We start from the raw sequence: 23,055 nt of genomic DNA, 5'->3' as shown, positions 1-23,055 counted from the left end.
TTCTACTGAACAACAGTCTAGCTCAGCCTGGCAAGACAACTCCACCTTTGATCATATAATCACCGCACTAAACAGCCTGACACTAACGAAAGTTTTGCAGTCTCAGTATAGCTGAAAACACAAGGCTTTGCCTGTAATGTCTTAATTAACTTTTTTACATAAGGTAAGGACCAGAGATAAAAGATGTGTACCCTGTTTTTTCTGCTATGTCTTCTTTAGTCCTCAAGTAAACAGGGCTTAATTACAGCTGTTAAAATAATGCCATAGTTTCTTAGCTAAGATCCGTTTCTAAAAAAGCCAACTGATACCCCTAAGGGAAAGGGTTCCCTCACCCCATCCACCAACAAGAAGTTCTATACAGTCACAGGGAAACGTAAAAAAAATTATTCAAATGAAAAAAATACATAATTTTAAAAATTTCAGGTATCTAAACTGTTTTCAACTCTTTTCTGTGCTCAATGGAACGTTAGAGATTTTTACAAAGTAACTGTTAACGTGATCAGAGTAGATGTCATCTTGAAGTTTGTAGGTCACAGTATATGAAAACTGACTTGCAAACTTCAGAATATAGAAACACTGATTCCCAGAAACTACTGGCATCTTAAGACAAGCAGGTCCTGCCAGTATTAAGTGAATCAAAAAAAATCTATTAAAGTTCTCCTACAATTATTTTCAGATTTATGGTTTTTAATATTGTACTAGATACAAATGAGCTGAAAAATTAAAATGGCATCAAGCACTTACTTCTTTTTAACCTTGGCACTTCTCCAGCTGAAAACAATGACTGCAGAATCAAACACCAAACCTCCATCTCTAGCACTTTATTTGTAAGTATTTATTCATATTCTCACTTTACAGCCCTCTCAGGCCGTGTCTATAACTGTGGAATAAAAAATGGCCCAGCCATGGACCCAAATACTAGCCCAAGACAGTCCACATCCTTTAACTATTACCTCATTCCCTGGCTCTGTTCTGAGCTGCTCGTACTGATTCCTGCCAAAACAAACCTGCTCCTAGACGTGTTAGACCTAAGAATTATATTTGAGGCCAGTTAGTGTTGTGGGGTCAGGGGTTAGTCCCTGGCCCTTTTTCATTTAGCAGCACAGATGCAGGCTGGAGGCAATGGACCTAACTCTGGTATCATCAGAAGTAAGGTGAAAAGCATTTATGATCTAGTCTAATCTTGCATATGATAATAAATCTTGCTTTTCTGAGTTGATTTCATGAGATGTAGTTAAGAATTAGCAAAATGAAATAAATTTTTTTTGTATTCACTCTGAGGTGGCTTCAGTACATTGATGTGGATTGAGCTCTACATGTTTTCCATAAGCTTTTTTTTAACCACTTGAAAAATATCCCACACTCCATCTCTAAACTGCCTACATGATTTTATGACAGATAAACTGTTATTCTACTGCTCTCTTCAGTGGAACATGTTGTCTATTTTAATGAGTTTGGAAAATAATCCCAAAATACCACACTTCAGTGGAAAAATGCATGACTTTGTTTAGAAAATCGTGCTTAAACCCAAAGATTTTCACTCCTCTCCCTGCTCAGGACCAAAATTAAAGGAGCTAATAGCAAATGTGCTGTTTCAGTGTATTGCTCATTGACATACAAAAATCTAACAGGCAATTGCTAAATTCACAATTACATTAAGATTCTTCGAAGTACCTATGTATGACAAGTGCCTTCTAAAAACAGGATAAAACATTGAAATCATTTCTCTATCTTTACAAGTCTTCCTTCAACTGTTACTATGCAACTGACCAAGTCAAAATATTATCCTATAGCAGAAAATCCACCACAGTGCAATCCATTTCAAGAAAATCCTCAGAGATGGTTGGGCAAGGAAGTCAAACTGCTGTAGTAACAAGAATTACAGTGCTAGAAACCCCCAGAAGCATCCTAAAGCCTTTAGACTCAGCAGGCTTAGCTCCTAGCCTGCTTTACAGAGTCAGTGGCAAGATTGTTTCCTTCCCTACAAAGCATGATATTCACTGAATTTCATGCCTTGAGACTATTTTTTTCTAAATCATCTCATTTCGTTTTGAGACAAGTGACATCCATCAACTTCTGCGTTTGCATCCTGATCGATACCCTGCTACTGAATTCTGGTATCTGTTGTTCTATGGGAAATAACAGTTTACATGAAAGAATGTATCATCTCTCAAGGGTGGGAACTGCCTTCCTGTCTCAATTCTGAGTACTGTGTTTAGATCAATAAAACCAAACTGCCCCAGTACAACAACTCAAGTAATCCCACTTATCCCAATATGAAGAATATTCTAAAATACTACAGTATATTTTAATTTTTGTTTTCAAAAATTATGTTTATCCTCTTGCCAGGAAGTTGAGAATTGCACACATAACAAATTCATAACACAATAAAGGAAATTCAACAGATTTGACTCTCTTGAAATGGATCTTGGTTCTCAGAAGTTTAGAATATGCAGAACTAAGAGATAACTTTTTTTACTAATAAGCATTATGACCTTGTACTTCCTACCTCTCCCTGATGTTCCAGTCATTCTTACTGGGCTTCCACCAAAATGCAATGTTTGCATTTTTTTAAAGCTACACAAATTTGGCATATAGTCACCTATATAAAAATTTATTTGAAAAGCAGACAATGTTTTATGTATAAGCATAAACTGCTTATATCACCTATATCAGCTCTACGTATTATTCACTAGTTATTACTGTTCTTGCTTCGTCCTTACAAAATTCTGCCTCTAGAAGGAAAAAAAACACATAAAACTCTTCTCTTAAGCCTACAAACTTTAGACATTTCCTTCAAAAAAAACCCCAAATAATAAAGTACATGAAAATATACGAAAGTATATGAAATAGTAAAGTATATGAATAAAGTTTCTGGCAGACTGAGGACTTGTATAACCAACAACTTACAGCCCTGTGCTCCCATTTATTTCTGGAGGAATCCCATCCCCAGAGATGCAAAGGACACCCATAAGCTTTAGCAAGAATTTGTCTGGGAATGTTTTAAAATGTTTCCCCCTCTATGCTGCTTTTGAAGACAGTCACAGTATATGAAGTCTCTCTGAATGCATCTCTTGTTGGAGGATCCTGGGATAAGCAATGTAGATGGGTGAGAGACATAAAATTAAATGGCAAACTGTTCAATGATGTTCAGAACTTGCTGGTTCCCTGATTTTGTTCAGTTTTAGGGGAAGGGAAAACCACATCACCTGACACTGGAATAAACAGGGAACACCATCTTTTCCTCTCAGAGGCAGGTTCTTCCCATAGGTGAAAGCTCAGGACACCATGTATCATAACACAAAGTATGGTCATAACTCAGGGCAATTTTTAACAAGTGCAGTTTGATGAGAAATTATCATTTTGATGCTATGCACAAAAAATCCTATACAATAGCCAGTAATATAGTTGACATCAGCAAACAAAGGGTTGGGGTTTTTCTTCTAACAGCCTATATTTTAACAGTAGCCTGATAATTTAAAATTTAAAAGGAAAAATGTACCAAAATATTTGAAAGTCTTTAAACAACCTTTTTCAGTTTAAAGATGGAAAATTATAAGTCACCTGAAAATCACTGACCTTTTCTAATTTTTCAAAGTGTTCTCTGAGGAACTTCATGGGTCGGTCTGGCTTTGCTATGCAAAGGTTTACAATACACTCTTTTAAAATCTGTTGGATGTTGTGCTTCTGAACATAGAGTTCACATCCCTTCAGGCTCTCATCTTCTTCCACATTGCAGGAAGAAGCAGCAGCCATCTTCAGGCTTGTAAACAGAAAACAGACCTAGGTAAGAAAATGGTGCAAGAAAGAGATAAGAGACAGTTCCCAAACACTTTGTCAAAGAGATGTAAAGGAGCAAAGACATTTTAACACTGCCTATTCAAGAGCTGTCGATTCCGAATGTTTTAACGTTCTGGGTTGTATGTGGAAATGCTGAACTGTGACATCATACCATTAAGTACGAAACGAGCATTTTAACTCCTAGACGGTTGTCTACCTTTGGAAAGAACAGTGCAATGAATCATACAAGGCCATGAGTTTCAAAGGCAGCTATTAAATGACGGCGTAAAGCCTTCTTTCTCTATTCCCTTGGGGACTCCCTCCCTGTCACCAGAAACCCAGTTTTCTGCAACAGAAGGATTTCGGGTAAATTTTAACGTCTTTCACAGCGAACGACTCTTCCAGGTCCCGGGAGAGATGGGGAGGAGGGCACGGAGCCGCCCAAAGGGAAATGTGTAACGGGGTGGGGGGAAGGTTAACAACGCCAAACCCCTCTTCATTGCCCCCGGCGAGCGCATGACCGCTCCATTACAAACCCAAAACCGCCAGGGCAGCCTTTACACCGGCCCCCAGCCGGCCCTGCCCGGGACGCCGGAGCCCCGGGGGCGGCGGGGAGCGGGCACGGCGGCCGGGCCGCCCCCGGCAGCGGGACAGGCCCCGGGAGGCGGGAGGGCGCCGGGCCGCGCGTCCCCCGGTCCCCAGGCAGCGCATCCCCCCCACCCCGGGCCCGGGCCGGCGGATCGGCCCTTCCCTGCCCCCGCCGGGGCTCGGCCAGCGCCGGGGGGAGCGCGGGGGTCGGAGAGGGCCGGTAAATACCTGGGTGTCTGGAGCCGGCTGCTCGGCGGCGGCTCCTCTCTCGTTCCCCGGCGGTGCACGCGGAGGAAGGGGCTCCCCCGCCGATCTCCGCACTGCAGCCGCCGCCTCCTCCCCTCTCTGCCCGCCCGGAGCCGCGGGGCGCCGCGGGGACCGTCCCGCCGCTCCCGCACAAAGGCTCCGGCCCCGCCGCCGCTCGCCCGCCCGCAGGAAGTCCCGGCGCCGTCACTCAGCGGCGGGCGCGGCCTCCCCGCCGCCTCCGCCGGAGAGGCGGCCCGGCCCGGCCCGCGCCGCCCCGCAACGCACCGCCCGGCCCGGCCCGGCCCGGCCCGGCCACCCCGCTCGGGACGGGCTGGCCACGAAGGACGGGGCTGGCCACAAAGGGCAGCCTGGCCGCGAACAGTGGCCTGCCCTGAAGGACGGCCTGGCCATGAAGGACAGCAGCCCGGTCACAAAGGATGGGCTGGCCATCGAAGGTGGCCTGGCTACAAAAACCAGTAGCCTGGCCAGCAAGAACGGACTGGCCACAAAGGACAGACTACGGCCTGGTCATGAAGGATGATGGCCTGGCCATGAAGGACAGGATGGCCACGAAGGCCAACAGCCTGGGGAGTCGAGGCGGGAGCGCGGCGGCCCCAGCGCTCTCTGCGCACACGAGCGGCCAGGCCTGTGGCACCCGCGGCCGGGCTGGGCCGGGCGGCTCACCCCCTCGCTCCCTGGGGTGTTTGCAGTAAAGCCATCGCACCCAGGAGCTCCTCCATGCAAGGCCCGTGAGGAGGGTGGTCGCAGGTGGGACTCGGCCAGGTGCCAGGGCGTGCTGTCAGGAACACTCCGATGCACGTTAATATTCCAGCTGTTCCCAGGGAATTCCCACTTGCAGTTCCCACGGAATAAAGAGTGAAAAAGGACTCCAAAGGTTCGCAGTCAAGATAGGAGCAGTGTAATGAGAGAATAAACTCCTTGCTGATAAATGCAAAGCTATTTTAAAGGAATAATTTGAATTAGTTCTATAGTTTATTGCACTAAGGTGTGATTACTCAAGAAAAGGACCTGACGACCCTTTTGATGTGTGTTGATTGCACAGTCACTAGGATAGCACACAAAATGTCACGTTGTGTGAAGCACGCGTAAGTACATGAACACAATTTATATACACATTAACTAATACAAATGAACACTAAAAATTATATAATGCTGTTACAGAAACCCGTGACTTACTGCCACTGCAGTACTGATCCTTCCAGAGAAAAAAATAACGTGTTACATGTGAAAGCCTCCGCACAGCCACACCCCCTCCCCAGGCGCTGTGCCGTGCCGCGGCCGTCCGGCTGGGAGGCTCCGGCCGGGTCGCTTTGCCTCCCCCCTCAGTCCTTCCACCACCCACGGCCACCCGTGGGGTTCTCTCAGGTCTGTGTCTCTTTTTCCCCGCGCGATACGAATAACGGCTCCTCTCCTGCTGGCAGCTACCGTACCTGCGGCGGCGGCCGCCCTGCCTCCTCGGTGCTCTGCCGCGGGGCCTGGGACGTGCCCTCAGCGCGGCGAGGACACACCGAGAGCGGGATCCCCCCCCTCCCCGCTCCGCCGCCACACGCGGGGCCCGCGCAGCTCCCTCCGCCTCGCCGTAAAGCGCTCGCCCGCCGTCGCAAAAGGCTCGCGCGTCCTTAGCAACGCTGCCGCACTTTCGTGGCGACGGCGGAGCATGGCGGCGGCCGAGGTGGCGCAGGCCTTGAGCCGGCCCCTGAGCTGTCTGCAGGAGCCCGACTGCGGCCGAGCGGCGCGGCTGCGGGCGCTGGAGGCCATCCGGGCCGAGGTGCAGGGGCGGCCGCTCTCGGGCGCCGTGCTGCAGGAGGTTTTCGGGGCGCAGCTGGTGCGGCCGCTGGCGCGCTGCCTGGCGGGGGACGCGGCGGAGCGGTGCCGGGAGCTCGCCCTCCAGCTCCTCTGCCACGGGCTCAGCCACGGCGACCGGCCCGGCGAGGCGCTGCCCGTCCTCCTGCCGGCCCTGGCCCAGCGCCTCTGCCCGCCGCAGGGCTTTGAGCCCAGCGAGGAGCTGCGCCTCGGCCTCGTCCAGCTCCTGAGCCTCCTGCTGCAGCGCTGCGGGGCCTCCATGGCTCCCTACCTCACCGATGTTATCCGCATCCTCCAGGCCACCCTCCTCGACCACTATGCCGAGGTCAGGCGGGAAAGTTGCAGGTGTGCCGTGGCCTGCGCCCAGGCCATGCCAGGTGGGGCCTAGGAATGGGCAGAGCGGGGAGTGGTGGGTGATGTGAGACTGGGGGGACAGGGGCTGAGGTAGGGACCAGTGGGAGGTTACAGGGATGCCACCGGGATTGAGGAAGAGAGGTGAGAAGTTGCACACACCCTCACAGGTGTCCTTCGCAGGCTTTGGAGGATCATCTGGAGAAGAACCATGCCAGGGATGGATGCTGAGCCATTGCAGCGTGTGGGTAATTGTGGGAGGAGGTGGTTAGGGGAGTGCATGTGGGCTAGTGTTAAGCTCTAATATAGTCTGAAGTTAAATCTGCATGCCACATAAATGCAGCAACATGAATCAGGCTGCTTTTCATAGTGTTACAGAAATCATGTTGCTCAAGATCTGTCACCCACATAGAGAAAGACATGTTTGAAGTTTCTGTCTCTCTGCCCTAACAGAGCACTTCCATATGCAGTCAGAATCTCTGATAAAACCCTTAATGCAAACAATTTCACACCAGCACTACAGAGTTCGTGTTGATGTAATTCAGGCTACTGGAGCAGTGATACAGTTTGGAAATGGAAAGTCAGTGGATGATGTTCTGTCTCATCTGGCCCAGAGATTATTTGATGAAATTCCCAAGGTTTGCTTTTCTTCTTTTTTTTTTTTTTTTTTTCCTGGATTTATTTTAAATCTGTTCCAGGGTGGATTTTTTTGTGTTTCTTTCATTCATGCAATTGAGATATATAAATATGTTACATACAGGCTTTGTCAGTTGTAAGCGATCCAAAACCAAGGTTGGTGACCTATTTGCCTGCTGTCTAATCTGCAGGCTGTTGAAGTTTGTAGGCACCTTTTTCTTTTAATGGGTCCCTTCAATTCTGCTTTAAATTATACTGTCAAATCTCTCTGGGACTTGAGTCTACGTCATTTTCAGATTATAACAAACATGGTATTGGTCCCTTCATAAGATGCGGTTGAGGCAGTAATTTTAAAATGTGCAATTTACTCATAACTAAAATATTTTCATTTCTGAGTGGGTGCATTCACATTATTTAACTCAGGCTTCCTTTATAGTGAACAGAGAAAATTGTCTTCTGGACATGTGCTTGGAAAGCTTCAAATTCTGGAGAAATGTACGTTTCTTACATTCTCAAAGAGATAGTAACCATGAGAATTTAGAGTTTTCTGAGTTTGGTCTGTATCTTGTCTTCGTCTTGGAGATGTACTTTGGTGCAGCAAGTAATCTGAAACTAAGCCAGAGTGAGAACACAAGAGGGAGCATGATACCATGCAGGTTACTTAAGATGCTTGTTGCAAGTGAGGAAATCCTGGGTTCTTGTAATTTCTTCGGAGACTATTAATGCACGTTATATACCAAAACCAAATACTGTTTTTTAATTTCTCTGGTATTTTCCTGACATATTGAAAATGGTCTTTTTGTATCTGTGTAGGTTCGGCATGCTGTAACAACTGTCATTGGAGAATGGTTGTTGCACCTACGAGATAGATACTCATATTTTCACAAGTTGATCCCTTTGTTACTTGGCGGCTTTACTGATGAAATTCCTGAAAATATGTAAGCAGAACACTTTTTTTTACTTTTTTTTTCTCTCCTCTAAATAATTGTTCTACATGGAAGTGTTTCTGTGTTCATAGATGTATTGCTTGGTGAAAAAAACCTCACTTTCTTAAACCCAGAATAATAGCATTATCTTCAGTAATTTTTGTTATATTGTCCTTTTATACTACATTTAAGTAAGTATGAGAGATGCAAAGACAAAGAGGTAGACAGAGACAGAATTATCACCGGAAGAGGTGACCTCTGTCCACTGAGTACAAAAGAAGCATTTAAAGTGCCTAGGTTAAATGGCAGGAATGCTTCCTGTCCTTCCAGCTGAATTTAAGAAGTCAAACTTTCTGGAAGTCTTATTTTAAAATGTTTTTCTTTGGGGGGCATGATAGTATAAAACTCTTACTTTATGTCTAGGAAATTGGCTTGGACTTACTGGGAAAAGATAGGCTTGCAGTGGGAGAAAGAGAATGAAGAAGATCTTAAGGATAAGATGGATTTTAGTATTTTGCCGTCTCATTATCCCAAAGGAGGTGAGTGTTGTACTGAAAGTGGTTTTTACTTTCTGAATAATCCCTGAGAGCTGCAGTGCTGTAGTGACAGCAGAGGAGGATGTGTAATATTCATTACAAGATGTAATATACAGGGGTATAGCAAGGGGTAGCACCTATATGTATAAATATAATATATAGCACATATGTATATAAAATCATTTGTTAAATTTAAATTTTAAAAAATGTTTGTTCGGTAACTACATTCAGTTTTTACATTAATCCCAAAATGCATTTTTGAGAAAGAGTAAATTAAAATGCTGTTGATGAAAAAGAGGTAAAGCAGAGGTGCAGAAGCACAGAAAGTTCTACATTAGCCAGCAGTCAGGTGGAGAATGGGCACAGAGATGACCAGAAAGGAATGCAGGATGAAAGAACCTGTGAGCAGACTCCTTGAATGATGAAAACTAGACACAGCATTAATGATCTGTAGAATTGACGTGGAAGAAAAATTTGTACTGGAATGATTTCAGACTTCTTTGTGAGACACTGGGATACTAACTAAACTCTGCCAGTGTACATGAAGAACATGAGAATAGAAACAATAATTTCCTTTATTATACACAGAAAAACAGAATATGCAGTGCGGGTGGATTACTTTTTAGTACTGTATGATTTATAGGTAGCTTTAAAATGTTATGTTTGCAGTAGCTTGAAGCTTGTTTCCTGTCTCAGGTTCATAAAGTTAATGTTTAAAAATATACATATGGGTGTGGTGAGAGAGAGGGTTTAAATGGGTCATTTATTGATTTCTATAGTCATATTTAACAGAACAAAAATTCTTTTGGTGTGAAAGAACAGGTTCATGCTTGACTTGTGCCTACATGAATCACAGAATACCCAGCAGCAAAATCCTTTCCATGACAGTGGGTTCCGGAGTTCTTTCTTCTTTGAAATTGCACTTTTTTTTTCTTTTTTTTTTTTTCTTTAAAGTTGTTTTACTCAGTAATGCTTGAATGAAAGGGGAAGTACTTCATAATTGTGACTGGTTTGACAGAGCTGTTTAGCTTTGAAGACAGGCAAGTTGATCTGTTATCCTTTCCAATTTTTTTTTTCTTTCTTCCTTATTTTTTATATAATACTACCTCAGGGGGTTTTAAATGGTAAAGAATGCTTTTACTTCCACTACTGATGGCAGAAACATATTTCTTTTTTTGGCAGTCAGAGAATTTTTTAACATACATAAGCTGATGTCTAAGCTCCAGTCAGTTATAATGCAATGACCATGATGTAGTGAAGGTCATAAAAGGCTTCATGTGCTAGTCCTTGAAACAGTTGTTACCATTTATATTACTAATACTGTTATCTTGTTTTCTCTAGGAGTGTGTTGTATGTATGCTGTTCTGGTTTGTTTTATTTTCAGAAAGGGACATCTATCAATTACATTATAATTAAATTATATGTACTTTCTGAAACAATCTTCTTAGAACAATAAATATGCTTCATGAATTTGGGCAACATTCCAGCCCTGCATTTAATTGACTTTTCATGCATCTTGCTTGGTAGAATGATGCAGTTAAGGCCTGAATGTGACATAAGTACACACACATGTATATCTGTACATATATGTAACTAAAGAGTATTTTAAAGAAATGACATGATAGTTTTGGACCTGAGTCCAAATTAATGGTGACCTTAAGATATAATTTCCTCCTGCTTATCTTCCAAACTGTATGTCTTATTAACAGTCAGGCTTTATGTGACAGAATTAAAATGAGAGGAAAGGGTAATTAACTTTATAGATACAAAACTTTGTCAGAGACACTAGTATACCTTAGTTTCAAGTAATAATTTGTGGTGTCCTACCACAGAGTATATATGGATGAGTTGTCATTATGTGTGTCCTTCCCCTTTGTTTCCCCTCCGCAAACGTTTACATTTTTTTATACGATAATGATATATTTTAAGACTCTGTTCCCATTTCTTCTGACTTAATGTACTGGAATATCTTTTACAAGTGTGAGTTTCTAGTAGATTTTATTTAACTATCTTTGCCCAACTGTCAAACTAATGGACCTGACATATGAGCCCCCCTGTGCTTTGATCTCACGATGACAGATACTGCAGGTCAGAGGAAGAATAGAGTAAGACCTCATACCTGGTGTCATCCAACCAACTGAATAGCTTTCCATTGAGCAACAGCAGTCTTTGCCTTAGGGTACAAGTGCCGACAGTTTATAGCAGGGAAGTCTTTGACAGGAGTAGCTACAGGGATAAATGCCTCCATTTGAACATCTGAAATGAAGGAACTGCTGATAAAGAATGGTCCAAATTCTTTAAATAAATTTCTGCCTCAGGTCAAATAGGATGCCAGTCTGTATTTGCTGTGATTTCTTTGTTTCACCTTTCGCTATTCATTGTCAGTTTTCTTAATCCAAAATGTTACCCTCCGTTGACAAAGGAAGCAGCAATTCATGTCCTGATGCTAGAATTATTTTTTTTTTTTCCTACTCTAGGTATTTCATAGGCATTTGTATAAGCCTTTTGTATAAGCCTTTTGTATTCTTCAGACTATTTACGTTACTCTGTTTTCCTTTTAACATTTGTAGTTACACAGGCCAATGTGGGAAAACATCCTGAGACAACTCAGTCATGTCCTTTCTGAGGAGGACTCTGTACCAGAAATGAAAAATGCACTTGCACATTCAATGTTTTTTGACACCTCATAATCAATAATGTTTCTTTTTTAAAACAGTATGTGAACCTTGTGAGTGGCAATTTAAAAATGATGGTTCTCAGAGAACAACTTTTCAGATTTTGTTTGTATAAGTATGTACAGTATAAAGGAAAAAAAATTTGCTGTCGAAAAAAATCACTAAAAATGTTTATTGCAGGTCTTAAAAAGTGCTGTCACAGCGTTATGTGTAAAGTACAGAGTGGGAGGTTTGATAGTTGCCTGTGATATTGGTCGAGTTGCTTCTCTGAGTCTCAGTGATTTATAAATGAACTAAGAGGTAAATTTGATGATTACCAAGAGAGGGCAGTAAGCATTTCTTGGGGAAGGTAATTCCATTAGTTCTCTAGAGGTCTGCATCCTTTATTGAGGTAGGGAATATGTATTTGTTACACTTTGGAGTTTTGTTTAAAAACAAAAGTTAACAACAAAAGCACACTTTCCGCAAAGCCTTTACAAATCAAGTTCAATCTAAAAAAAAACCCCAACTCCTGTATAATCTTTCATACTATTTTGAAATGTGTTATTTAATATAAAAATGGGATGGAGATTTGAAGAGTCATATCAGTGATCCACTTTTCCTGAAAAGGCCTTAGAAAAGAGATCATGTAACAGTTGTGATTTTTAAAATACTATCAATTTAGTTGGCCTGATCTATTGCACAGCACTTGTACAAGTCATAGTGCTCTTTCTGCTTTTAATTTGCTAGATACACTTTTAACCTTTTTCTTGGAGGGCACAGTTGACATTATCTGTTTTACTGCTGTTCATGTCCCTTGTAGTATTTGTGACTTCTACCTTTCTTTCCTCCTTCAATTGACATTTAACTCTGATACCACAACGTTTGCGTGCAAAAGTCATTCTTCTGTTTATCTCTCTGTGTGTCAGTTGTTGGTTTTTTTAATGGGATTTGTGTTGCTATAAGAATTAAAAGGAAATTATTAAGCTGTGTTTTCCAAATTGAATAATGTCCCATATTGATTTAAGTTCTATTTCTCTTCCCCTTCTGTAAATATTTTAAAGATCGTAATCTAAATCACCATATAGGAATAAATTAATGAATTTTTAGAGAGCTGTGTGGAGTTTAAATTCTGCTGTATACATTGAAGAAGTGCAACTTGTGCAGGTAAATTACTCAGCAGCATTTGGAATATTCTGTTCCATGCTGAAGCAGACACCCGTGGCTCTTCCTTGGAGCTGTTAAACTTTTCTAAGGATGAATGTGCGTTGGCTTTTCCTTTGATTTTTCTTTTTCTTTTGTTTTTGTTTGTTTTCTTCTAGTGACTCGACCAGGACTAGGTTGCCGGGAACTTGTGTCAAGAAACCTCTCCAAAATTCTTCCAGGTCTCTGTCATGATATAACGGACTGGGTTGAAAGCACAAGAATAAAAGCATCCCAGCTTCTGTATACATTATTGCTACATGCAGAGGATCACATAACACAACACATGGAGCTACTACTCAGAACTTTGTACCAAGCATGCTTGGATGAAGAAAGTGATGTCGTTAAAAATGTAAGTTTAATCTGTTAAAGTATCTATTATACCCTGAATAAAGACCCCATCCTTTACAGTCCCAAGCCCAACTTCTGAGAGTTCACCTTGCCTTAGGCGACTGGAAATTGCCCATGATTGAAGGATCAGGCTCATGTTTTTATGGATGTTAAAAACGTGAACATTATACTTCCTTACTTGCTATGTCAAAATAAATGTATTCTTGTACTAATGGTATGAAGACCAATAGTAAAGTTATTTAACATTGATAGTGATCTCTCTAAAAATCATAAGCAGTGAATTAAAGTATAAAAGCCTTGGGGCAACAAATTCAATTTAAAAAAAATGTACAGTCGTGCCCTTTCTAGTTAATTTCACTTATCTCCCCCTGCTGTATAATCCAACCATAATTCCAACTAAATATTAAGGTATGTTTATTCCATATGTTGTGTTTGAATACTTCATGCTTGTAAAATGCCTTTTTTTGTTTACCCATATATTTTGTGAGGAATAGTTAGTATCAGATTTTTCTAACAGTTGATCCTCTCAACACTTTGGTCAACAATAAGTCAATAAAACAGATGTAATTGAAGATATTAGGTAAATTTAGCAAAGGGTAGCTTTAGGTAAATTACGTAAATTTAGCAGAGGGTAATGCTTTTACAATTTTAAGATAAAATTGTCCATATTTCTACACAAGGAAGAGAACATATGTATAACAACAACAAAAAAAATCCTCATAACTTACTTTAAAGCTACAAATTTTTTTCTGTTGGGAAATTGGAAGAATGCATTCTGCTTACTGAATGCAAGTAGCCCAACAAATGTCAAAACAGTTGATTTCCTAAATCAGGCTTTTCTTTAGGTTCCTGCTATCAGTTGAGCTATGTAGACCGTGAAATCAATTTCTGAAATTATCCTTTTTCTGATTTTTTTTTTCCTGCAATTTCTTGTTGTCTTTAGGCTTTCTTAATACTGTTGTTTCTCTCAACTTTTCCTGAATTGTTCCTTCCCTTTCCCCAATCCTTATCTGTTATCCCCTTCTAGCTATTCCACCCCTTTCACCTCCCCTTTCAGAACCAGCTTCTGACCTCTAAAGATACTGCCTTACAGTGAGATTGAGCTTGTAAACTAAGCCAGTCACACACCAGTCAATAGTAGAGAGAAGTAAACCTGGAATACTGTCAGAAGTCATGTTGTTGTTTCAAAAAGGGGTGTACAGGCCTTAGAAAATCACAGTCCCGGGCCTGAAGAGATATGCCACTGTGGGTATCCAGCTTTTCAAGTTTCTTAATGCTTGCATAAAATCTATAAGAAAACTTAAATAATTAGAAGAGTAAACCCACATAGCCCTGCTGTCCTGGTCAAATTTCCTATCTAGTGCTTGTTGCTATAAATATAAATTCAAAAGTATGTGTTCAAGCAGCACATAGTTTTCCCTTGCCTTTTTTTGACCATACTTGTCTCTTTCTTAGAATTCCATCGCTAATCTTCTTGCAGGTGCTTCTAAGAGATTTATTCCCAATTAGGAGATGGTTTCTGTAATGAATTTTACTCTTCCTGTGCCAAAATTTAAGATTCAGCAACTTTTGTTTGTGAATGCCTTTTATCTCCATAGTGATGCTGTTTCTCAGGGTACTGTGATTATCATTTGTGACTGTAGAACCCATTTCAGAGCAGCCACCACCTTGGAAAATGTGTATGTCTTTCTCCAGCCTAATAATACCAAATGAGATGTATAAAAGACCAAATGGTCTCTTAGCCTTTTTTTCTTTTTTTCTTTTTCCCCTGTTAAAATGAGTAGATAAATTGATCCATATAAATGTATCAAATTGTATTTTTAAATTAATTGCTTTTTAGTTTGTTTAATTGTATTGTCCTTTTCCAGTTTTCAGTGCACTATGAGCCTTTTTCTTTCTCTGTGGCAAATAATGGAGGAGGACAGGGTTCACATCTTCACAGAGTACGTTAGAACTGGTTTGAGTCTTCACCCTTGTGGAAAGCAACAGCTATATATAGTGCAGATTTAAACTATAGAATTCATGGCTACATGCTTCCATTGAGACAAAAAATCTTGGCTGATTCAAGTATTAATTAGGTGCAATTAAGAATCCATGGCTAAATCGCTAGACTAAAAATTATATACAAAGGGAAATAAGCTTTCATGTTTGGGGAAATGAGCCAACCATTAACTGAATGGATTAGGAAGAAATGTTCCTGTTGCACAGGTAATGACACAGTAGTTGCCTGTATCTTTATTTATGCACCTGACTGTAAATATTGGGCATCAGTCAGGGAGTAAACTCTGATTGTGGTGGTATTTCATGTGGAGTACAACACACTGATATGTCTGCAAGGCAGAGATGGGATCAAAGGGCATGAGTGTCATGGGGAATACATAGTAATTTAAGCCTTTTCAGTTAAAGAAGCGAGAGATTGAAAGCAGTGGGCGGTTCCCCCATGGCAGTGCTTTCACACTGAACCAGAGCTGTAATGTCAGTGTCAAAATATAGTACGATAACAAAAAAATTCCTCTTCTGGGGTTTTACTGTTGCTGCTTTTAATAGATGGGTAGTGGGTGCGTTAAGAGCATGCCTAAGCATGCATTTAGAGGACAAAATGCTAAACCACTAAATCTGCAACATCTGGTTATTCTAAACTAGAGACTTTATTACACTGAAAGTTGTACACTTCATTTCTGTGCAGTACTTTCTCATGGAAGTTTGTCTGATGCTGAGAAGAGTGCTTGCATGCCTTATTATGTGCTTACTGAACACATGTCAAGAAAATTTCTTCATGCATATAATCATTACTGAGTGAGTGGAAAAGGCCTTCAAGGCAACTGCTGAAGCATTTAAAATAACAGCTGGAATCATAAAAAGAAAATGCCCACGATACGTTGAATGGTCTTTGTGTTTTCAGGAAAATCCTGAAGTTATTCCTGTTCTTTTTTCAGTGTGTGAAAGCAGCAGAATTGATTGGAACTTTTGTCAGCCCTGAAGTGTCATTGAGATTAATCACATCAGCCTTTGGGAAGACACCTAAGCCTTCTTGTGTAATGGTTCTAACTGCGGTGATTCGAGGTAGCCCAAAAGAAATCTTACAGCCTCATTTGGCCAGTCTCGGCAACACACTGTCACAAGCTGGCGTTTGTCAACGATCTGAAGAGGTAAGGCTAACTGGAAAATACACAACAGACCAAAGTTTTGGACCAGTGGTTCTCTTGACTTATTTTTCCCTTGTTCTCCCTAACTGATCCCATTCCTATCTCTCCCTTGCACGCCTATACCACCCTAACTCAGGATATAGTTGTGCACATGAGTCTGAGGCAAAACAGGAGCTCCCCTGTCCTCCCTGAGCCGTGTTGTGGTCACCTGGTCAAATCTGCTATTCCCAAAAACTTGCTAGCAGTCCATCTTCTCAGAAGGTTTGAGAACAGCTGTGAAAGGCTTCAGGTAGTGAGAGGAAAACAAAAAGGTGTAACAGGGAGAGAAGAAGCTGTTTGCTATGTACTGTACTAATAGAGGACTACCTTGGCAGATCCAGAGGCAGAATTTAACCCATGTTTTGAAATGCTTTGTGTTCACAATCCAAACAGGGTCATATGTTTTGATCCTCATCAGTAAAAATAACTGAAAACTTTTCACAGTCCATTGTAACTGTCATGTCAGGTTTCCCAAGAAAGATTCCGTCTTAATAGCTTATTTTTGTTTTGTATTATTATTGTTCTCCATTTTAAAAGGAAGGTACCAGTACTCTCATGTGTACATTTAGGAGCATACTTTGTAAACTGTTGGGCTGAGTTGTTTCTCTTTAAGTGAGAATCTAGGAGGAAGACGTTTATAAATTATAAATTTGCTCCCAAGTGTATTCTTAACTAATGGCTGAACCTGAAGACCACTTTCATTTTAGCATTTGAAGAATATTCGTCAATTGCTATATAAGGACATGAGAAATTCCCTTCAACACGGAATGGATATTTTTAACTTCCAGGATTATTTTTTTTTGTTCCCTCTTCAGTTGCTTGGAAGTGGAAATAGATCTGTTAGAGCACAAGAATAATATCTACTATTTCCCCCAGAAATTAAATCCCAGCTTTCATTCCACCAAAAGTTTGTTAGGCCTCTGCGCATAAGATGACCAAAAAAGGGCCAGTGCTGTGCCTTCAGAAAATTGATTTCACGTCAGATGCAGACTTCCCTTTAAAATAGCTATTCATGCATGTAGACTGAATCTAGTGTAATTGTCTTTTTCAGCCAATGTAAGATATACATTTGAAGTTCTTCCTTCATTTGGTTTCTTTCCTAGTGGAGTATGTACCAGTGATACAGGAATTCGGCTTAATCTCTATGAAGCCTGTGATGATTAGGAACTCATATAACTGGAAGCACTATAACCTGATTGTTCAAATGACAATTCCCTGAAGTATATCTGCAAAATTGCTATGAGCTCTTAAGCTTCCACTTCCATTTGGCATTAGATAGAGTAGATACATTCATCTGCAGCTGAAGCGTTTGGTGGGATTGTTCTAGCCTTTGGTCTTGGAAAACAGTCTTTCTTTATCGTAACAGCAATTGCAGCATAGACACTGTTTAGCTAAAGGATTGACCATGTCCATGAGATTAATAACATTTATAGCTAACCTATTCCTAGACTTGATTTATATTTTTGGAAGTAAACTTGTAACAGTGGCCCCTTCTGTTCATCAAATGTAACCTGACAGTGTCGTGGAATATCTGATGCACTTTGTCATAGAAGTTACTGCAAACTAACTGACAACAATGTTCACTTCAGCTGGTACCAGTTGAATCAAGATAACATGCATTATATTGCATCAAATGAGATAAATTGGCTGAGATAAAAGCAGGCACTCAGGTTTTCATGGTTTATATATTTAATCATTATTGTGCCATTCAAAATAGTCAAACATGGAATTATATTTGAAAGAGTTGTAAAAATATGATATTAATTAACAAATTGCACTTCAGAATGAGAAAGTACAGTTGGTAAGAATTCCAAAATGCTTTGATGTTTGTATTCATAGTGGAGCAATTGTGTGATTAAGAGCAGGGTCGTTTATTTTGTTAACAGGACAAGGTAAATATGAACAAACAGTGTGGGAGGAAGATTATGTTGTAGTCTATAAGAAGTAGAATGTAAGTAATCAAAAGAACTAACGGAGTTATCAATATATTACCAATTTAGGGGGTTATACAGTGCTTAAATTTTATTATTGTCATTTCCCGTATCTCTCACTTAAAGAGAATGTTATATTTTATAACAAAATAATAATAAATGTATGCTTTTATTAAAAAAATAGGTCCTTTATATGGAGCAGTTGCTTTATTGTGTACAAGCATTGGTTGAAGTATGCCAGGAAGACTGCAAAGAAATTAGCTTCCAGCTAATGAAAGTGTTGGTGACAATAATGGCAATACCAGGTTCTGAGCACCTTAAAGAAAAGGTAAACCATGAGCTGGTTTAATATTTTGTTGTGGTTTTGATTTTTACTATTGATAAGATACTTTGCCTAAACAGACCCATAATTATTTGTCTTGCTGGTAGATTTAAACCACAGAAATCCTTAACTAAGAGCTCATCCACGAAGATTGGTAGGGTTTGAAATTACTTGGTGTTGCATGACCTTGACTGTACCCTTCGTCTGTCTCCTCATCTTTTTTCCTAGCTGAAAATACTTTGGATTTAGTCTGTTTAAAACAGATAAAGGTAAATTCTCCAGAAGAACAAATCATTAAACTCTTATTTATATTTATAAGAACTAAGAACTTGTACAATACTACTAGTTTTGTTTGGGGATTGCTTATTTGTCACGTGTGTGTATAGCAATCTGTTTCCAAAATTATGTAGAAATGTAGTAATTAAACATTCAGATGTACAAACAACTGCAAATTCATCAGATTCACTGTTAGAATGAAAAAAGCTGGAAGGAATACTTGGATTCTGTGTTTAGCCATAGAGCTGTTCTGCAAAGATCTATCCCTATGGCATTGTTCTGGTGGTTCGTTAACATTTAGAAGCCTCTGTGAAGGCTGAAAGATCTATGAGTGTTGTAATTTGTCAGTCAAAATATTGATATTTCTGCTTTGCCAGATCACAGTTCATAGTTGTTAGGTGCTACATCTGTTTCCAGACAGCAGTTTGAACATCTCAGTTTAATCTTGCAGATCCACAGGGCTGTAACTAAGATTAGCAGCAACAGAGACTAGAGTCTTATAGGTTATTTATTTTATGGAACTGGAACTCAGGGTAGTCCTAAAGTTAGGATGGGATTAAAGTTGAGGTTAAAAGTCTAGAGCAACAGTGGTGCCAGAAGAGTGGAATGTATTGTTGAGCCTTGCAAACACTGTAAGACTAGAACATACAGTGATGTTTCTAAGGCAAATATTAGCTCCTACATAAGTGTGGTCTTCAGAAATGTGATTAATGTCTGAGTTTGGCTGACGATAGGAAAGGATATTACTTGGGTAAGAAACTTGGATGTTGGCCTTATTGGTACATCTTGTAAGGCTTGTTCACTGGCTATACCAGTGCTGTATCAGGGTTATACCAGTGAGGAGTAATGTCTGGGGGCTAGTCCAAGGTTTTTCATCTCTCACTGTACATACTGTATATGATTAATACCAGAATTAAGTTTGGAGTTGGGTTTACAGTTCGGGACAGCAGAGCCTGGATGATTACTTTTCTTCATAACTTTGGTTGAAGGCCCATAGATTTAGAATATGTGCTGGTTCTGAGAAAGGCCCTGGAAATCAGTTTTAGTTTGTGGCCAAAGACATCCAGTATGGGTCAGTAGACTATAGTTACAACTAGATTTATTTTTTTTTAAAGTGTGTTTACATTACATTTTAGAATAGATGTCTTGAAGTACATTACTAGAGCATGGAAAACTCACAGTTGGACAAGGGCTGCCATTGGCCTAGAAGAACACTTTACTTGGATGGATGGGCCATAGTTTAGGTAAAGTTTTGGAACAGGAGGTGTTCAAGAGCTTGTTGCTGGATTCTGCAAAGCTTTGGCCATGCTGTTGGTGCTGGTTGAACTGTTGATGCTTTTTTTTTTTAGGTGGATGTAAATCACTGGATTATTGTTATTGTTAGGTTATACACAGGAGCATACAAGTGGCCATGAAAAATGTCACTGACTGTTAAATAACAATTCACCTATAGATCAAGAGCACTACTAGCCTTAAAAGTGTTGGTTTCATAATAATTTTTTTTTATCTTTAGACAAAGATCAGACTGATTTTACAGTAGCTGACCTTTTTACCTCCACACCAGAACCAAACATTTAAATGTTTCAGGAATGCTTTAAAATCAAGAACATCTGTAGATGCCCTGATAATAGATGAGCTTTTTTGGCTAAACATTATCTCACCCCATTATTTCTCTCTTCCTCAAGCTAAATATCAAATAAATCAGCAAGCCATCCTCAAGTAGTACAATTGTGACCTATCCAAGTTGTCTTTTTTCAAACGTGCACCTTAAATGCAATGGCTATTCTACTTCCTTTTCTCTTGCTTCCAGGCATGGTATTCCAATGGCCTGTGTAGCATCAGTATTTATGGCCCCTTAGCTGACAGGCTGCCTCCAAGAAGGCATACACTTTGAAAACTATTCTGAAAGAAGTAAAATAGAACAAAGCTTGAAACAAGTACTGAAAAGACTTTGCAGGTCAGAGAGGTACAGCGTGAAAATCTGTTTCATGGAGTGCCAGTGTGAGGGTGGGATTTTCAGGGGGTTTGTTTTGGCTTTGTTTTGTTTTGTTTTTTGGGTTTTGTTTTGTTTTGGGTTTTTTTAAACAATCTGTCCACTTAAGCCTTGGACAGATGGATCTGGTATGTTTTGCACTAACTTGTCTGTTTAGCCCTACAGTTGTCTATAAAGTCATCAATGTCCATTTAAAACCTTACAAATTCATACCCCTACAAAGAAAGCAGTTTCATGGAGATAAATCCTGATTTTCATGTACAGAAAGATAATCTCCCAGGTTTATTAAAGATTTAAGATGTTCCTGCAGTTACAGATGATTTTTAAAGTTGACAGTACTTTGGATGAGAGTCCTTTTTAAAATTTTTTTGGTCACCAGTTACTGACTATTCTAAAACTTCAAAGTGATCTGTACAACTTGCAGAAGGCAAGAAATCCATTTGAAAATAGTTTAAGACCATATAGAACAAATGTATTCCAGCTAGCTTTACAAGTATAAATTTGTTGTTTGGAAAAGAAGTCTGTATTCAGGATATATATGAGTATAAACCTAAATTATTCAAAAATTTGCATTATAGATCTTTAATTCAGGCTTTACTACAAGGGGGCAGGAGATCACAGAGACACTGGAGACCACAACTGCTGTGACCTGATTGTGAACACTCAGTCTTGCTTGATTTTTGGCCCCTTTGCTTTGTGTTCATCAGGTTTCTGGTTGCTTAGGGCTAAGGAAAAGGATCAAGACCACCAACTGAGCACTTTGGTGTCCTGATGAGGAGTACACTTTACTGCCCCAAGTAGACTGAAGCCATATCAGTTGTTACAAGTCTGTTCAGCATGTATTGAGCTTGTCAGTGATTTAACTGGTGAGCTAAAGATAACAATTTGTTTTATTACCAGTGGTCTGTGCTATCTTGGCTCTTCTGGCACATGATTATTAGCATGAAAATAATGAAATAATGTATTATTAGACTTGTTAGTTTTCAAATACAGGAAAGAAAATCACCCTGGCTATTATATTCTTTTTCAACTGTGAGACAGTTCTTAATGAGAAGATACGCATCTGTCTATTGGCATATTTAATTTTTTTTTAAATTGCACTCTTGAAACTATTTAGAGTTTATTTTAAATCACTTCTGAAAAATGTATTATTTTGTGTCTTGTTCAGTAAAAAAAAAATCTTGCAAATTGTGGTGGGATTAATAATGGGGAACGGTCTGTCTTTAAACATTTTGTCATGTAAAATGGTCCCATTAATTTATAGACAAATTAATATTTTACATATAAGTTATTCTGAGTTGTTTGGGCTGGCTGGCAGAACGCTCCAGAAAGGAGAAATCTGTTGTTCTTGAGGGAGGCAAACCCGCTTTAAGAGTAACCCTTGTCCTTGGCAAATCCTGATATTTTTTTTTTTAATGTTTTTTTCCTAGAAATCTCATTTATTTTCTCCACATCTGGTACTTGCATAATAACATGTTTTGTCTGGCAAGTGATTAGTGTGTAAAACTGTAAAGGTCCTAGACGTGTTTCAGCTAACTTGTGCAGTTGAGTTCAGCTTAAAAATATGACTACACTTTGTAGCTCTGCTGCACCACTTAGAGTCAAATGATGTCACGCATAGCGCTGCACTATATCTTTCCCTGCTAGAACTGGCCATGCTGATGACGTGTTATTTCTCAGTGAGATTTTTAACAGTGTCTTCCCCCCAATTCTTGATTCACTGTCCACTGAAATCACTAAGACTCTGGATGCTGCTTCCAACATGCTTTTAATCTCTTCCTTAGAAAAGTCTTGTACCTCTGGTAGGAGTCTTCAAGAACTGTCAAAGCAGATTTTCCTTTGCTTTGTAATACATCTGCTACAAGTGATTAAGAAAATCTATATGCTTCCTTGCCAAGTATAATCATGTGTGGAATTCATTTAGTAGTTCTTTTTACATGTTTTCTTTGTACATGTTTTATTTGTTTGTCTCATGGAATAGTCTAAAAGTAAATATGAAGAAGGTATTTCAAATGTAACAGTAAATTTCAGTACTTCTAAGCAACAGAAGTTGAGAATTTCAAAATTAACCTACCCAGCTACTGTAAAGAGAGAGCATCTTGTATAATTAAAATTGAGGTGGAAGGGCAGGAAGGGAAATACCATGTCTTCTCTGAGCTGTAACAGCAATATTTTTTGGAAGCTGCCATAGCCTGCTTTGTTGTCCTTTATGTTAATGTTTTAAGGCATTCTTAAATTAAGGAGGAAAATCAC

The 23,055-nt window shown here is 40.1% G+C and overlaps 2 protein-coding genes across 3 annotated transcripts in view; one reads left to right on the top strand and one right to left on the bottom strand.

Annotated features, from left to right (window-relative positions):
• Positions 1-4,860, bottom strand: part of PRKAR1B (protein kinase cAMP-dependent type I regulatory subunit beta) — a 99,487-nt gene extending 94,627 nt beyond the window's left edge. The window contains exons 1-2 of the mRNA XM_074919407.1: positions 4,597-4,860; positions 3,580-3,783 (exon numbers count right to left, since the gene is read on the bottom strand). Of these exons, the coding sequence (XP_074775508.1) occupies positions 3,580-3,756 (177 nt within the window). The 5' untranslated portion in view covers positions 3,757-3,783; positions 4,597-4,860. The remainder of the gene's footprint in view (positions 1-3,579; positions 3,784-4,596) is intronic.
• A 1,426-nt stretch (positions 4,861-6,286) lies between these two features.
• The window catches only part of DNAAF5 (dynein axonemal assembly factor 5), a 30,520-nt gene continuing 13,751 nt past the window's right edge, over positions 6,287-23,055 (top strand). Inside the window, exons 1-7 of one of the 2 annotated variants that reach the window (XM_074919126.1) lie at positions 6,287-6,815; positions 7,243-7,427; positions 8,239-8,363; positions 8,775-8,890; positions 12,864-13,096; positions 16,032-16,244; positions 18,396-18,539. In XM_074919126.1, coding sequence (XP_074775227.1) covers positions 6,293-6,815; positions 7,243-7,427; positions 8,239-8,363; positions 8,775-8,890; positions 12,864-13,096; positions 16,032-16,244; positions 18,396-18,539 — 1,539 coding nt within the window. In that variant the 5' untranslated portion in view covers positions 6,287-6,292. The remainder of the gene's footprint in view (positions 6,816-7,242; positions 7,428-8,238; positions 8,364-8,774; positions 8,891-12,863; positions 13,097-16,031; positions 16,245-18,395; positions 18,540-23,055) is intronic. The other variant, XM_074919127.1, reaches the window with a different exon arrangement.

The sequence above is a fragment of the Athene noctua genome, chromosome 15 (assembly GCF_965140245.1).
Source record: "Athene noctua chromosome 15, bAthNoc1.hap1.1, whole genome shotgun sequence".
NCBI classification, from domain to species: Eukaryota; Metazoa; Chordata; class Aves; order Strigiformes; family Strigidae; genus Athene; species Athene noctua.
The sequence above is the reverse complement of the archived record's forward strand: the minus strand, read 5'-3'. Positions and strand labels throughout refer to the sequence as shown.